The sequence below is a fragment of the Amborella trichopoda genome, chromosome 3 (genome assembly GCF_054954075.1).
Source record: "Amborella trichopoda isolate Santa Cruz 75 chromosome 3, AtrichopodaSantaCruz75HAP2 v2.0, whole genome shotgun sequence".
In the NCBI taxonomy this organism is placed as follows: domain Eukaryota; kingdom Viridiplantae; phylum Streptophyta; class Magnoliopsida; order Amborellales; family Amborellaceae; genus Amborella; species Amborella trichopoda.
The window spans coordinates 16,473,081-16,490,126 of NC_142338.1; the positions used below are offsets into that span (position 1 = coordinate 16,473,081).

At 36.2% G+C, this 17,046-nt stretch overlaps 1 protein-coding gene across 1 annotated transcript; it reads left to right on the top strand.

Annotated features, from left to right (window-relative positions):
* Positions 1 to 1,338: 1,338 nt before the first annotated feature.
* LOC18430451 (glutaredoxin) lies at positions 1,339 to 15,172 on the top strand. The gene is made up of 4 exons (XM_006840600.4): positions 1,339 to 1,445; positions 2,449 to 2,537; positions 14,557 to 14,655; positions 14,816 to 15,172. Exons 1-4 carry the CDS (start codon positions 1,339 to 1,341, stop codon positions 14,884 to 14,886), a joined length of 366 nt encoding a protein of 121 aa, XP_006840663.1. The 3' UTR covers positions 14,887 to 15,172.
* Positions 15,173 to 17,046: the final 1,874 nt, after the last annotated feature.

A 17,046-nucleotide genomic window follows, 5' to 3' on the forward strand; every position in this document is an offset into this window, starting at 1 on the left:
CAATGGTTGTCATGCTCAGATTGCTTGATCAACAAGTATATAAAGTAGCGGCGGATCAACAAACCTTAAGAACAGACGGCCACAGGAATTGAGGGCTATATCAGAGTAGGCTCAATCAAACAGGTAGAAATTCCTGACACAAAACAGAAAAGCTAAGAGGCAATACCGAACAACAGTGGACAACAACTGCTTTGAAGGTGGATAGGATTGTGGAAGCAAATGAGATACAAAATGGAATTTGCAGATGAATTTGTAGGGGAAGCAAATATTGGGAATGGGATTTGCAGAGCAAAGTTTTGGGAACATAAGCTTAACAGAAGCAATAGGACCCAAGCAAATTTTTATTTATTTATTGACAGCCCACTCAGATTGTTGATCGACTGTTCTGAAACAACTTGATAGTGGGGCTCAGATCAGAGGATTCGAAAGAAACAAAAAGAGGCGGAAGAGATCAAATAGATCAGATAATTGAAATACAACTCAGCATAGAGACAAATCAAAGAGTCGAAACACGACTCAACATAGAGTTGAAACATGATTCGACAGAGAGGATAGATCAGAGAGTCGAACACGACTCGGCAACACGACTCGACAAAGAGGGCATATCAGATAGTCAAAACACGATTCAACAGATAACTCAGATATGAGGTGCGAGCTCAAATGATAAATAGACACAACAAAGATGAATCTGGCTTTGATATCATGTGAAGAGTCTCAGGTTTCTCTAAAAAGACTCAGTATCCATTAAACATATAAATATACATACTTATCTTTTATAGATAAATTATAAATGACAACAATTTACTATAAATATAAGATATTGTATCTACTCTTCCCAAATACACATATTACAATATATACTTTTCATATTAACATGATAGACAATATACACAATATATAATGAGGTCATTTACCATTTTTTTAAGGTAAATGAACATTTACTTTTAGTATAAGAAAGTCACTTATAACTATGCGATATAAAATCTGGTAGCTTGAATGTCTCATAAAGTTTGAAAAATTTCTTTTCAGCTTTGAGCCCGGTAAATGGAATAAACATTCAATGCCTAAGATTAATTGCCACCACCTTTAATCAAAAGTGAATAGGCTCAAAAGTGAATAGGCTCATTGTAGGTGTATTTATTATGACCTTTTCCGCCAACTATAGCTTCATAGAATCATAATAGTTGATACGTCCGTTCATACTTCATACGGTCTGGCGTCCAAGCGTAACACACTTCTGTGCGCGCGCTTTAAGGACTGCGGCCCCTTCTATTCGTCGCGCTTTGAGGACTGCGGCCCCATCTATTATTAGCCTATCTTTCGTCTGTCTCTCTCTATATGGGAGGCTTTCTCAGTAGCAGGACAAGCGGAAACTCAGAAGGCGTTGCAATGGCTGTTTCAAAGGCAAAGGAGATCGTCTCTTCCAACCCAGTTGTTGTTTTTAGGTAACTCTGTTTTCATAATCCTATTTTTATGATCTGTTTTCTTTTGATTTTAGGTTTCCTTTTCTTTTGGGATTGTTGGGGTTTTCTTTTGATGCAATTAGGCAATTTGAGCGGTTCAATGTGATTTTCGTAGTGGATTTGGATCCTTTTTGGGCTGTATATGTAATTATTGTAATTAATCCAATGGGTTCTGCGAATTTCTGGTATTTTGGGATTCTTTTTTTTTTTGGTGTCCTAATTGTAAATCAGATTATTTTGTTTTTCTTGGGTAAGTTATCATATTCAAAGGGTTTTTCTGGAAATTTCTGGATGATTTAGCTAAAATCTACCAATGGATTTCCAATGAGTGAACAACAGTGACACTCATGATTCTTGTCGTCTTTTTTTTTTGGGAATAATATTGGGTTAATAGTTATTTGTTATTGAATATCTTTTGGACTAGCTGGTAAATTGGGATTCTTAATGTTCTATTGTGGAAAAATAGGTTTTAATACGGGGAGAATTTAAAGTTGTTTCTTTGGTTTTAATTTTTCTGAGCCAATATTAATTTTGTACCTGTATTTTGCTTCCTGTATTCCGCTTCAAGCTACTTCAAAGTTGGTTTTTCGCTACACTTTCTTTAATTTTCCAACTCTAGTTTTTCATTACCTCAAAGAATTTGCATTCTTGATTCTCTTCAAAGAATTCAATTTATATTATTTTCCCAAATTCTTCTCTTAAACCACAAATAGATATATTTTTATTTAATTTGTTATATACAATTTGTTCAATCTTTTATCTCGATTAATGTTATTGTTGCTTATATTTCCAGATGAAATATCCAAAACTTCTTTCCTTCATTCAGCATGCTTCAGTTTTGTTGCTAGCATATTGTTCCAATGGGAGAGTTTGGATTTATGAGTTCTGGTCTAACTGTAAGAAATCACATGTGCAAGAAAAAAAAAAGACCAAAACCATAATGTATCGGATCTTACTAAGACTGTGGTTTCATGTGTTTTTGCAGCAAGACCTATTGCCCATACTGTGTGCAAGTGAAGCAGCTTCTGTCGAATTTAGGAGCAAACTTCAAGGTCGTTGAGCTGGATGTGGAGAGTGAGTCTGTTGCTTTTCCTTATTTCTTTCTTTCTTTTCTCTTTGTTATTCACTATATTTCCTTGCTTTTGGATCATGGATTTACTGGCCTAAATAATTCTATTTTATTTTGACTTGAAATGCGCCTCATCTCTTTACATCTGCGTGGAATGGGGGCATGTTGGATCCTATCCAACCACTTGGATTGTGGTTAATGTGTGACACCTTCTGCATTCGATAGCATGATATCAAGATTTCATGTTAATGCCACTAAACACGTGGTAGGCAGACGAAAAAACGAAAGTCCCCAATTGATGTATTGTGTTTTTCTCTCCCCATGGTCCTTCCATAGGTCCCTTGGTTGCCAATTGAGCCTTCTTTGTTTTGATGGTTCGTATGCTAAGGCCTCGACCTTATTATTCTACTTTAACCTCTCTTACTGGTAGGAAAGGGCATATTATCTCAAGTTTGATTTTGCTCAAGTGCTTCACGTTTCCTTTGAGGAAGAGTGCTCTTGGATGTAGGATGGTGAATAAATAAAGGAATGGTAACTAGATGAGGTGTGATAACCATGACATTGAAACAGAAGTACAAGAAGCTCTAAGGAGGATTTGAAAGATAGAAATTTGAAGCTAAGAGGCTAGGAAGACAGTCCCTGTTGAGAGGGCTCAATTAGATTGAGTAATGAAAGGGAATTTATATAATTATTTTACCTCTCTAGGATTGAATGAATTTCAGTACTTGTTAATAGTGCCTTTTTTTTTCCCTTAATTACATGTTTGATTTGTCTACTGAGTAGAACCAACACTAAGCATCGGGAAGTTGGCTGAGTTGAAATGGTTTGAATGGAGGGAGGAAAGAGTTAATCTGCAAAAGAAGAGAACATATGCATAATAGGAATACCTGATTGAAGCCTAACCTTACAAGTATGAGGATATGCCAAGAATGATATTCACCTACTTTTCTGATCAATCGATGCATTTGCTTAGATCTCTACTGGTTAACCAACAAAAATAAACAATTGTACCCAAAGGTCCCAAACAGTCAAATGTATGTAAATCAGTTATGCTTTTGGTACTTCTTCAGCAAAAGAAATGTTGTCACTCATGAATTTGCGTGTATAATGGGTAGCACGGCTTTATGTTCGAGCTTTGAAAACTTAAGTACTAATATAAACAGCATGTATCATTGGGATTTGACTTTTATATTGAAGTATTAGATTTGGAATTTGGACTTCTTATTCAAGCTGCCATGGACAATATGTAGTGAGTTGTTAGTTCATTTGTCCTCATCTTATTGAGCAGCGACATTTATATGAACTTTTAAGGTTCATCAAATTTATCCCGAGTCTAAGACGTGTTGCATTGTTTTTCCCTAACAAGTTGCATATTTGGAGAACCCTTCGAAAAAAATGAAACTGGTCATATGTTATGGCAAGAGTGTGACTACAAGCGCCCTTGAATTTTTTCATACGTGTTTCTTATTGCATGCAACACTCGTGTGTCAACATGGCTTCATTTTGCTAAGTGGAGATATTAATTAGGTGATGCCTATTTTTTTAGGAAATTTCCATCCCTCCTGCTAATTTAAGCTCACCATACAAAAACCGTTTTGGTGACCATACAAATAATTGTTTTTTCTTTCTCAACATATGAATCGCCAGTTATGGATACTAAAGCTATTTGGGACCAAGATGTCAGTGCACAAAGAATGAGAAATATCCACTTAGAAGATTCCAAGGAAAAATGGTCGTTTGATCATATATGTGCATTGAATTCGATCTTCTTCCCATCCTTCCAAGAGACTACAAAAAATAAAAAGGAGAAGAAGAAACAATTTCACACGAACATTTTTTCTCAACTTCAAGACTCAAGTCGAACCTAAATTACCAAATCATATGAAATTTCACAAAATGGCCTAAACTTGAAGAAATATAATGAACTTAATAAACGAGAAATGCCCAAAAAAAACACAGAACAAAAAAATGTGTAATCATAAGCTAGATTGCAGTCTATACATCTCCCAAAATTAAGACCCTCAACTAAAACCGCCTCTAACAACATTCTAGATTCCTTTACCAATTATGTTTGAACCCACTTCTAAATCACTTTCAAACCAGAGAAGGAAACAAAACCCACCTCTGAAGAAACTTTAATTACATAGTGAACCAGCGAAAACCCAACTGCCATTTAGTTCTCTTAAAAAGTGAAAAATCCACTGGAGAAGCAGAAGTTTGCTTGCAAGAGAAGGGAGAGAGAGAAGATAATGTTGGTTGAGAGAAGGTATACTTCTCTTAAATGAGTAAAAGTCTCCTTTATATAGATAGAGAGAGTCCTTTATAGAGAGAGTCCTTTATAGGGGAGGGAGGGAGGCTTGATCTTGTAAGGGGCTTAATGAGAAAGAAAGAACATGGGTTTGTATGATACCGTCGAAAAGGCAGGGGACTTTATTTTTTGTAGGGTGGGCTTAAATTAGGGAGACATGTGTTAAATGCAAAATTTTATTAATTCATAGGCAAATGTGATACAATGGTTGAGTCAAAGGGATACCTAGAGTGCGACTCAAATAATAGGGTAGGTTGGCAATCCCATTGACTGCTCCAGGGGGATGACAAAAGGGCACTGCTAACAAGTAGGGCTGGCAACATGCCAGGCCTGGGCTGGGCTAGCCTTGGTTCTCCCCCGGCCCTATTCCCCTTAGGGCCAGCCCAAGCTTGGCCCTGGTCGTACCTGGGCCGGGCCAGGTAGGGCTAAGTCAAAGAAACCAAAGCAAAAAGATAAAAAAAAAAGAGGAATGGGCCAGGCCTCTTTTGCCTTGGCCCAGGCCCGGCCTGGCCCGACCATCTGTCCCGTTGCCACCCTTATTAACAGGTCAGTAATATCATAGATTTCCTACAATGCATTAAGCATCCTTCGTGGCACAACTCACCCATTTGATCACACATTCTGCTCCGGTCTGGTTGCCCTCGTGGATAACCACATAGTTGTTCTATCTGGAACTTGCTGCTTCATGTTAATATTTTTCATAAAATAACCTTGAATTATTTATGGCGCTAATCGTTGGAACCTAATTGCTGGTGGTTCCTACCAAATATGGGCTTCTAAAGGACTAAAAGACTGGTTGATGGCTGCAATTAACAACCTTTAACGTAGGTTTGGGTGCAATCCAAACAGGCCCTTAGCAAATTACCAATTTATTGTAGGTGGGTGCAACGAGCATAGAAAGACTCCATAGTCTAGTTAGGAGTGTTATGATATATGCCTTGCTCAATTCTTAGTGTTGCATATGCCATCCACACCAAGACTTCACTGTTGCAGGCAAAAGGTTGTTGTGCCTGAGGATTGAGCTTTTTGAATGAGCTCACCTAGTGTAGCTATTGGTTTGCGTAGATTCTCTTAGGGACACTATCTTTCTTTTCCCAAACAAAGCTATCCACTATGATGCTAGAAGTTTTACTTGAAGAGCCAAGCCCCAAGAAGTGGTGTATGTTTGGTTCTACTCTTAAATCATCTATTTGATTTTCATCAAAACCTAAGATTGAGAGAGAAGAGAGAGAGTGACATCCAAGCACAAGATAGAGTAAAATATAGATATCTTTGCACTCTATACAAATCGTGGGACACTATGCTCTATATATACGTAGATCCCTATGGGAGTTACTATATTGCTAGGTTAACATGTATAGCTATTACAACTGGAAAATCACCCAAATATGGTAAATGTTACAGTAGGAAAATCTCCCAAATATGATAACTATTACAATAGGAAAAGCTCTCAAATATGATGGAATATTATAGACATTATCACCACATGCAGGTTTCCATAGTGGAAAAAATATCCATGATGGTTCCTGGAGTTTTCTTTAATGGGTGTGGGACCCATAATAGTCACCACAAATATTACTCTCTCCTCTCTCAATCTTATTCTGGTGTCAGAGCAGGGCTTGAAAAACCCTAGGCTATTTATTACTTTCAGTGACCCTAGAATCATAATTTTTCTTTCTTCTTTGGCTTGAAGCTATGGTGTATCAACAACAACCTAATATTTCCAGCAAGATCATCTCGCTTTCCTTGCCTATAAGTAAGTTTTTATCCCAAACTCTTTTCATTTCCAACAACTACATATTTCCAATTCTAGTGAAGAACCCTAGACCCTTTTTTTTTTTTCACCCCACACAAAAATCACATAAATATATCCCAATCTTTCTTGCCCAAAGAAAGCAGAAAAAGGGGATATTTGCAAACTTTGAAACTAAGAAATTAATACCTTAAAAAAAAAAAAACTTAAGGTTTCAAGTTGGAGTGAAGGAAATTTTTAGAAATCAAGCATAATATTTCCCTGGGACTCAGTCAATCTGACCACATAGGGTTGATCAACACTACAGTCAAGCTAGATGGGACAAACTACATAGAATTGTTTTAATATGCCAAAATGTTTATAAGAAGCCAGAGAAAATTGAGTTATATTACAAGAAAAGTGAAAGTGCCTCCGACAAATGATTCATCCCATGATCAATGGGGAAGTGAGAAATTGACAATAATGGCATGGCTCCTTCATTCCATACAGTTAATTGTCAGCAAAGGATTGTTGTTTCTTAATACTGCAAAGGATATACGAGAGGTGGTAGCTAAGACATACGACAATGTGATGATATGGCTACGATTTACCAATTGTATCATGAAACAATGAATTTGCAGCAAGGGGAAATGATTTTGGATGAGTAATTTGGGATAATAAGTCATAAGTGGGAAGAACTAGACCACTACCATCCTATTGATCCCATCGTTGATGACATTAAAATACAGGTTGAGCAACGAAGGATCTTTGAGTTCTCAGCAAGGGTACATCTTGACTTTGAACTTCAGAGTAGTATAGGTTCTAGGAAAGGACAAACTGACCTCACTTGAATCAGTCTATAATTATGTAATGGGGGAGGCCAGTAGAATGGATATTGTAGGAGGATAGAGCTCAATCATCCATCATGAGTGACCGACCTTTTCAACAAGCTTCAAGCAAGGAAAAGTGGGTACCAAAGGACCAAATTGTGCTCCACTTTCTCTTGTAAAAAGGGAAGAGGAGACACACCCGAAAGCATTGTTGGGACTTGAATGAAGGAATGCATGTGCTCATATTGTATCGAGTGAGGGGGAGGAAGCCTTAGACCGACAATTCAATGTGTCCGATCCCAAAGATTAGGTCATCAAAGTTTAGAAACACCAGTTGATTTCTCTTAAGGCTTCAATCAACTCTAAGACACCGGTGGCAACTACGTACATGTGCAACTACAAATCTTGCTTCCAACTCCACCTCTTTTGGTTCAGGGGCTATTGATCATATGATTGGTAAGAAAGTTGGTTATTTGTCCTTTTCCCGTGCTTCTAGTGAAGTTAAACTTGTTGATGGATCCATGACCAATGCCTCTGGGAGTGGAACATTTAAACTTTCATCATCCTTGTCCTTACCCTTTGTAATATACACACCTCCTTTTCCTTCAAATCTTCTCTCCGTTTTAGCAGACTAATAAAATAACTTGATTGTAGTGTCACATTCTATCCCTCACATTGTGTTTTTCAAGACCTAAAAATGAACAAGATGATTGCTGTTGGTCATGAAGACAACGGGCAATACTTGTTCAACATGGGATGCACTGCTACTGCTCTCAACTCTGAGTCTAGAAGTCATGAGCAAGTCCTCCTGTGGCACACTTGCTTAGACCATAGGTCTTTGAAATCTTTAAAATTACTATCTTCATATAAGTTTGTTTCTTTGAATGTTCCTCACTTACAATGTGAGGCTCGTCAATTGTCTAAACTTTGTAGAACCGTCTTTTCTTCTAGTGAAAACAAAAGTTCGAAGCCATTCCATCTTGTTCATTTTTGATGTTTGGGGGCCTGCTCCATTTATTTTTGTATTTAGATGTCTGTATTTTATCTCATTTATCGATGACTACTCTCATTAAACTTGGATCTATCTTGAAAAATAGAGATGAAGTACTTTCAATAGGTAAAATATTTCATAAAATGGTTTGGACCCAGTTTGAGATCCATATAAAAATTTTCCGTTCTAATAATGGGAGAAAGTATCTATACAATGGACTAATGAATTATTTTCTTGAACATGATATATAAAACTCAAACATCAGGTTTCTATACACCACAATAGAGCAGTGTGGAAAACGGAAAAATAGACACTTCTTAGAATTGGTGAAAGGAATCTTAATAGAAATGAAGGTTCCTAGGATGAAGTAGTTCTTATTGCTGCCTATATGATCAATAATATGCCTACACCTATTCTAGATAATGCATATCCTTTCAAACTTCTCCACCATGCACTTCCTCTATTTTCTCTTCCATAAAAAACCTTTGGTTGTGTCTGCTCTGTGCATACCTTGGATCAGCTAGGAATAAATCAGGACTTCAATCTACTAGATGGGTGTTCCTAGGATGCTCGAACTTTAAGAAACTAAAATGAAAAATGTCTCATAGGATGTTACCTTATTTAAGAATATACCCTACTTTCCTTCCTGAAGAAATTCGATATCCACTATGCCACCTGACAATCCTATTCCTTTTCCAACGATCACATATTGTTCAAGTAATCCAACCAGGGATCAGGTGGAATCTACTGTGAAAGAGCTACATTTGTACACTTAGAAAAGGAACAAGGGAAAGTTTGATATAAAAGATCAACCCAACTCGTTGCCTTGTTAGGTACTTCTTCTCCTACCCCTATATCTTCTGAACTCACTTTACCTATTGCATTAATGAAAGAAAAAATGACTTGTACTTCTCATCCTATTAGTAAGTTTTTCTATTGCTTCACTTTCACCTTCCTTTCCTATGTACCTTTGCTCTATTTCCTCTTTTCCTATTCCCACTAAAGTTGCAAATGCATTGGTTGATCCACAGTGACAAACATCCATGATTGAGGAAATGATTGCCTTAGAGAAGCAACAAACTTGGGATGTAATTGATCTGCCAGAAGGATAGAATGTGGTAGGGTGTAGGTGGGTGTATATCATGAAGCACAAACTAGATGGTTCACTTGAGAGATGCAAAGTTCATCTGGAGGCTAAGGGTTTTACATAGTTATATGGGGTTGACTATAATGAGTCTTTTGCTCTTGTAGAAAAATTGAAATCAGTTCGTGTACTTTTATCTATTGCAATAGATATGAAATGGCCACTCCACCAATTAGATGTAGTGAATGCCTTTTTGCATGGAATCTGCAAGAGGACGTGTATATGGCTTTACCACCAGGATTTTATTCTTAGGGGGAGAAAGGGAATGTCTACAAGTTTATGAAATCTATATGAAACAATCATTCTATATATGGATTGAAACAATCACCTTGGGCTTGGTTCAAAAAATTAAGTATGGCAATATGTTTGTTCGGATTTGAGAGAAGTGTTTCTGATCATTCAGTGTTTATTAAAAGAGATTCTTATTCTACCACAATATTGATAGTCTGTGTGGATGATATAGTGCTCACAAGAAATACTGATCATGAGATTCAAAAAGTGAAACACTTTTTTAGGGATGTTTCTGACATCAAAGATCTTTGTCCATTGAAATGCTTCTTTGGAATAGAGTTGGCTAGGTCTAGACGAGGATTTTTTTTGTCACAAAGAAAGTATACTCTTGATCTCCTCAATGACACATGAATGCTTGGAGCCAAACTAGTAGAATCTCACATAGGTGTTTATCACTAATTGTATGATCAGCAGTTAGAGCCCTTGAGGAATCCTGGTCTATATCAGAAATTAGTGGGGAGACTTATTTATTTGGTTGTCACATGGCTAGACATTGCATATGTTGTAAATGGTGCATGGTAGATTATGCATGCACCATGCTCCCTCCATTTGGAAGTGCTTATCACAATTTTACGATATTTAAATATGCTCTAGGGAGAGGGATACTTTATACTAGTCATGGTTGCCTTGATGTACAAGGTTCTTGCGATTCAAATTGGCCAGGTGTTCCCTTGATTGACAAGGTACCAGTGGCTACTTTATGACAACCGGTGGTAATTTAGCCACTTGGAAGAGTAAGAAACAGAGTGTCATAGCTTGATCTTCAGCAGAAGCCAAATATCGAGCAATAGCAAGTTCTACATGTGAAATAATTTGGCTATGTTCTCTTCTTCAAGAGATAGGTGTTAATGTGTCAACTCATATTGCTCTATGTTGTAATAATCAAGCGGCAATTTATATTGCCTCAAATCTTGTATTCCATGAAAGGACTGAGCGTATTGAGGCCGACTGTCACTTCGTTAGGGAAAAGGTCACTTCAAAGACCATTGTCATCATCATGCAAAGCTTATCTCAATTATTTGGGGGTAGGCGACATGAGTCATGTTTTTCCATTCTTCTCTATCAAAGGCCATACCTTTAGTAAGACCAAAAGTCACCATATCTTTTCTCACTACATCTATCCATATCCTTTTGGGCCTTCCCTTTGCCCTTTTAGAGCATTTCACTTGAACCAAATCGTGCCTCCTAACTAGTGTTGTATTAGGTCTACGCTGCATATGTCTAGCCCACCTAAGTCTACTTTCCCTCATCTTATCACCTTTTGAAGACATACCTAAGTTCCCTCTTATGTATTCATTCTGAATTCTATCCTTTCTTGCCTTTCCACTTATCCATGTCAATATCCTCATCTCAGCTATGTTCATCCTAGAGATATGTTGTTTCTTGACCGCTTAACATTCCATCCCATAAAGCATGGCTGGTCTTACAACCGTCTTATAAAACTTCCCCTTCAGTCTCAATGGTATGCAATGATCACATAAAACTCCGGATGTGCATCTCCACTTTGCCCACCTAGCTCTAATTTTATTTGTGATATCTTCCTCAATATCTTTATTCTCTTGAATTATCAACCCTAGATATAAAAAACGATCTCTCTTAAGTATTTCTCGACCATCAATCTTAACTACTTCCTCGTTTCTACTCCTTTTATTACTAAATTTGCATTTCATATATTCCGTCGTAGTCCGGCTAATTTTAAAACCATTAGATTCTAGAGCATCCTTCCAACATTCTTACTTTGCATTGATGTCGCCTCTAGTCTTATCAATCAAAACTATGTCTTCTGCAAAAACTTGTAGGTGCCTGTTAACTCGTCCATAGCCAAAACAAAGAGATATGGGTTCAGCGTTGACCCTTGATGTAAGCCCATTGTCATTGAGAACTTGTCTCTCCACTAGTTGTCCACACACTAGTTAGCACTCTCTCGTACATATCTATCACAATGTCAATATAACCTCTGGTGACTCCTTTCTTTTGCAACACCTGCTAAATTAAATATCTAGGTACCCTATCGTGTGCTTTCTCCAAATCAATAAAGACCATGTGGAGGTCTGTTCCTTCACCCTTAACTTTTCAATTAGTTGCCTAGGTAAAAAATGACTTCGATAGTGGAACCTCTAGCATAAAACCAAACTGATTTTCTGATATACTCAATTCATGCCTGAGTCATTGCTCAACCACACTCTCCCATAGCTTCATAGTGTGGCTCATAAGTTTAATCCCTCGACAGTTCGTACAATTCTCTGTCTTCTTTGGTCTTGTAAATAGGTACCACAATACTTTTCCGCCATTTGTTTGGCATTTTCTCTATTCTCAACACACTTTATTATTGAACAACTTGGTAAGCCAATGTATGCCAATCCTATCTTCATCTTTCTTAAACCTTCTTTCACTTCAGATATTCTAATCCTGCGAATGTAACTTTGACCTCCGCCCTCATTTATGTTCCTCCTAACATTGTGTTCCCATAGTGTTTGTTATTTTACAATTTTTGAAAATAAATTCTTCACCTGTTATTGATCTCGCCATCTTTCACCAGCATCCTCTGACCCTCACTTTAATGCATCTAATGTGATCTAGATCACTACACTTCTCACTCATTTTTGCTAGTTTGAAGACTTCTTTTCACCTTCTCTTGTCCCCAGTTTATTGTATAGATTATCATATGCTTTAAGTTCAGCCGTACTATTTTCTTAGCATTTTTCTTATCATTTTCCTATTCTTCGAAGTTTCATCATTTCTGTTACATTACCAAGCTTTATAATATGGTCACTAATAGCCTTCTGAACCTTCTCACTCCACCACCAGGTTTCTTTGGATAAATTTCTTTTCCCTCTAGTTTCTCCTAAAACTTCTTTTGCCACTTTCTTAATACAGTCGACCATCTCATTCCACTTTACATTAAAGACGATATGTACTCCATTTGTTTGCTCCAAGAATCAAATTGGCAAACGTACTTACCGAGGTCTCTAATCAAGTTCGACTAATGGATACTTTGGCATATTGAAATCTATGATATATATGCTCTTTAGCTTGAGGGGAACTGTAGTGACCATTATGGGGCCTACACCCATTAAAGGAACATGCCAATAGCCATCATGGATATCATGCTCATTATGGAAACGTGCATGTGTTGATAAGGTATATAGTATTCTACCATACTTAGGTATTTTTCTTATTAAAACTATTATCTTATTTGGGTGATTTTCCTATTGTAACAGTCGTCATATTTGGGTGATTTCCTACTATAATTGCTATACATGTTGACCTATCAGTATTGTAACTTCCATCGGGATCTGTGTATATATATGGCACATTGCCCCACAATTTGTATAGAGTGCAAAGACATATATACTTTATCTTCTGCTTGAATATTACTTTCTCTCATCTCTCTCAATCTTAACACCTATGAAGAATCCTAGAAAATGGATCCTTGAAAGTTAATGAAGGGAACTCTCATATGGAACACCCATCTCTTTCAGGGAGGGGACAAACAAAAGTATTACCTTATTCTTTCAAGGTGCTTCTGCACTCAACTCTAGTAGATTCCTTCAAGGTGCTTCAGTACCCAATTCTAAGTAGATTCCTTCAAGGTGCTTCAGTACTCAATTCTAGGAAACTGCTTTCTCTTCATATGTTTAATTGTGAAAATATCTATTAAAGCCTTGGCGACAACCGCTTCCAAGTTGCTTAGCATCTAAAATTAGTAAATTCTAATAATTTAAAGCTTTTTGCTAGCTCTAGCTGATCCAGTCTTCTGATTTTACTGCCTTCTAACGTTATGCATTGAGTGCAGTGAATTTCACATGTTTCCAGAAGCATCGTAATTATAATTCAATGACCCTTGTGGGTTCAACCAGCTTATGACGAAAACCGGTGGTAATTGCAGAAAGTAATGATGGATTATTTTTGGATTGATTCTTCATCCTTGATGTACCTTTAATTAACGGTGTGGACCTTGACAAGATGAAATTCCACCTTGAACTTCATGGTGTTTTTCCTGTATAAGCTGATTTCCCTTTCTACATGGACCTTAAATACCGTTCGTTGGCAACTATTACGACTGCCAGTGAGGAAAACATAAAAAAAAATAGAGATGGGGCAATTGATTAGAAGATGATACCTTAAAAGCAAAGGGTTAAAAGATGATGCAAGAGAAAAAGCGATAAAAGTTGGGAGAGGAAGTTTTGGTTTCTAAGCATGACTGTTGTCTTTTGATCATTGATGATAAACAATATTCTTTCGACATGAATATGTAAGTATGTAAATAACTATAAACCTAATGATACGTGGTTTATAATGCGTAAATATTGTTGTATGTTTGATGTGTTTTTTATTGATGTATCAATGATTTTATATTTTGGCATTTATGCCTCAATGTACCTGTATTGCTTTTCCAAAATTGTTGCACCTGTTATTCTTACCTATGGTCTTGGTATACCCATTTACATTAACATGCATGTGTAACCAGCTAATAGCATGTTACATATCATTTTCTTTGAAACGTAAACTTTTGTCTCTTTGGGTAAAGTGAACGTAAAACTTGAACACTGAAGATTGTGTAAATCCTTATTTGAGTTTTTGATCTTGTGTTGGATATCGGAGTTGATTAATGTGAGCTCTACCACACATGATTGCAATTAGGGATGTTAAATATAGTACTGATAAATAATTCTCATTGGACCTCACGAAGAAAAGAATATTAAAAGGACTTGATATATTTTGCAGGTGATGGAAGTGACATGCAGTCCGCCCTTGAGGAATGGACAGGACAGTGGACCATCCCCAATGTATTCATTGGTGGCAAGCATGTAGGCGGTTGCGACGGTTAGATCTTCTCTCATGCTTTTTTGTCGTTCCTTTTCTTGGTTTTTAATTAACTTGAAATTAGTTTCTTTTAGCTATTTTTTGCTTGAAATTTGTTTTGTTTTTTTTCTTGGGTGCATGAATTGAGTCAGCCATTGTTTTATACACTTGACTGTTTCAGCATGCGTGGCCACGCACAAAAAGGGGGAGCTTGTGCCCATGTTGACAAAGGTTGGTGCAGTCGCTGAATAAAAGCTAAAGGAAATACATAAATGGGAAATGTAAAAACCCATATTAGGAGATTGGAAAAGTGGCTGTAGTCTCTTGCTCCTTTAGCATACTGTAGTGAGGTTTTCTTGCCATGTTTTAAATTCCTGTGTGGTTTTCTTTTAGAATGATATTAAACTGCTGTGTAATTGAATGTATATGTTGTGTTTCTCCCTGTATACCTTTGGCCTACCCATTCTCTGTCTTGCGACGATGGATTTAATATCTGTAATTGTAATAAACTTAAGCAGCATAGGTAACTTCTCATAAATTTTGGCTGAAAAACATTACAGAATTTTTTGCATGTGCGTGTCAATTTAGGGACAAATCTGAATATGAAAACTGAATGTTTATTGCCTGGTAGTGACTTGTGGAGACATCCTGATGAGGCTTAAGATATGCTGTGTGGACATGTTGAGTTTCAAATTATCTGATGTTATGTATAAACTTTGTGTATGTTCAACTGTGTTTTGCATTAAGAAGTTATGTATTAATCCTTAAATTGTTCGGTACTTTGGAAAGTTCTTCAAACTTCATTCACTCTTGGAAATAAAAGTGAGTCGTACTCAATTTTCTTGGACTTTTGAACTTTTATGACTGCTGTGCCTTGCGGTTTGGTTACCTCTAGGATCTGAACTCAAGTTTGGGACTATAATTTGAATAATAGGGTTGAGAAGCGTCCTAGATTCGACAATAGAATCCATTTTGTGTGCGTTTATGTATTGTTGAATCTTTTTGTGTATGTATGAGAGAGAGAGAGAGAGAGAGAGAGAGAGAGAGAGAGAGAGAGATTGATTGATTGCTGTCTGAAATGCATGTAATGCATGAGCGACTTGCTATGGTTATTATGCCTTATATGTGAAGCATACTAGATTTGGCTATAGAATCTATTTTGTGTTGAGTAAGTGAGAGAGATTCACGCTAAACACGGACAATATATAGTTACTTATAGATGCCCGAGTGAATTTCTATAGTACTTAACTCATGATTCATTTCCATTAGATGGCCATGAACGGTCAATAGTATTTGATTTTTAACTTTTTTATCTGAAATTTGGGGTTTGTGTATACATTTTTTGTAATCATTTTCGTATATAAAAATAAAATATAAGAAAATGATTACAAAAAATGTATGGTCAGAATATCCCTAAAATATTCACAGGGATATTAGTGTTTGAATTTTAATTTTTTTTTTTATAGAAAAAATTTATATAATGATGAGGTTCTAATCAATCAAATTAAGGTGCATCTCAAAACTTTGGTAGAAGAAGTTGTTTCGATACTAAAAACTCTCAAATCCGATCATCTCGACCTTGAGATACATGAATAAAGAAGAGTTTTGAAAATAGTGCATCTTGTAACATATTATCTAGACAATCAATTTTCAAGATTTTGAAGCGATCATAGAATTGCTTTCTATTTTATCTACATTTTATTTAGCTTGAAATTTCATAATTGGAGATGAAAATAAAATTTCATTCCATCATAAAGATTTTTGGTGTTGAAACGACATTTTTCAATAGTATTTGAATATGTCTTATTTTGATTGTTTAGGGCTTCAATTCAGGTGTGTCCTACTTTGAATGATTAGGGCTTCAGCCTATACAAACTACATTTTTTTTATATATTTTTTAGTATACGTCTAAAATTTATCTCAATTTATTTTTTATAAGAAGGATTAATTTAAATAGTGATATATGTTTTTAACAATCTGATCAAGATCTGATTGGATGTGCGTTTTATTTTGAGTGTTTAAGGTTGCAACCTTATGCAAACCACATACACATTAGATCATTGCCCATATATATGAGTTATGTTAGGGTGTTTATCTTATGGAGTAATTTACAATTTTGGACATTTTTATACCATTGTTTTGTACATTGATTATTTATTTATTAAGGGTATTTTTGATCATTAGAAGGGATGTGACCTCATCCATATGAAGTGTGACATCATATATATATATATATATATAGGAAAAAATTATCAATTGCTTGACATCTATAATGAATAATGATATAGGTGGAATTTTAGTCGTCAGATCTTTATCAGGTGGTTCGAAATACATATCATCATCTAAATTTTAATTTTGTTTTGGGAAATCAGATTGTGATGAAATTTTGGGAGTGTGTACTAAAACATAGGG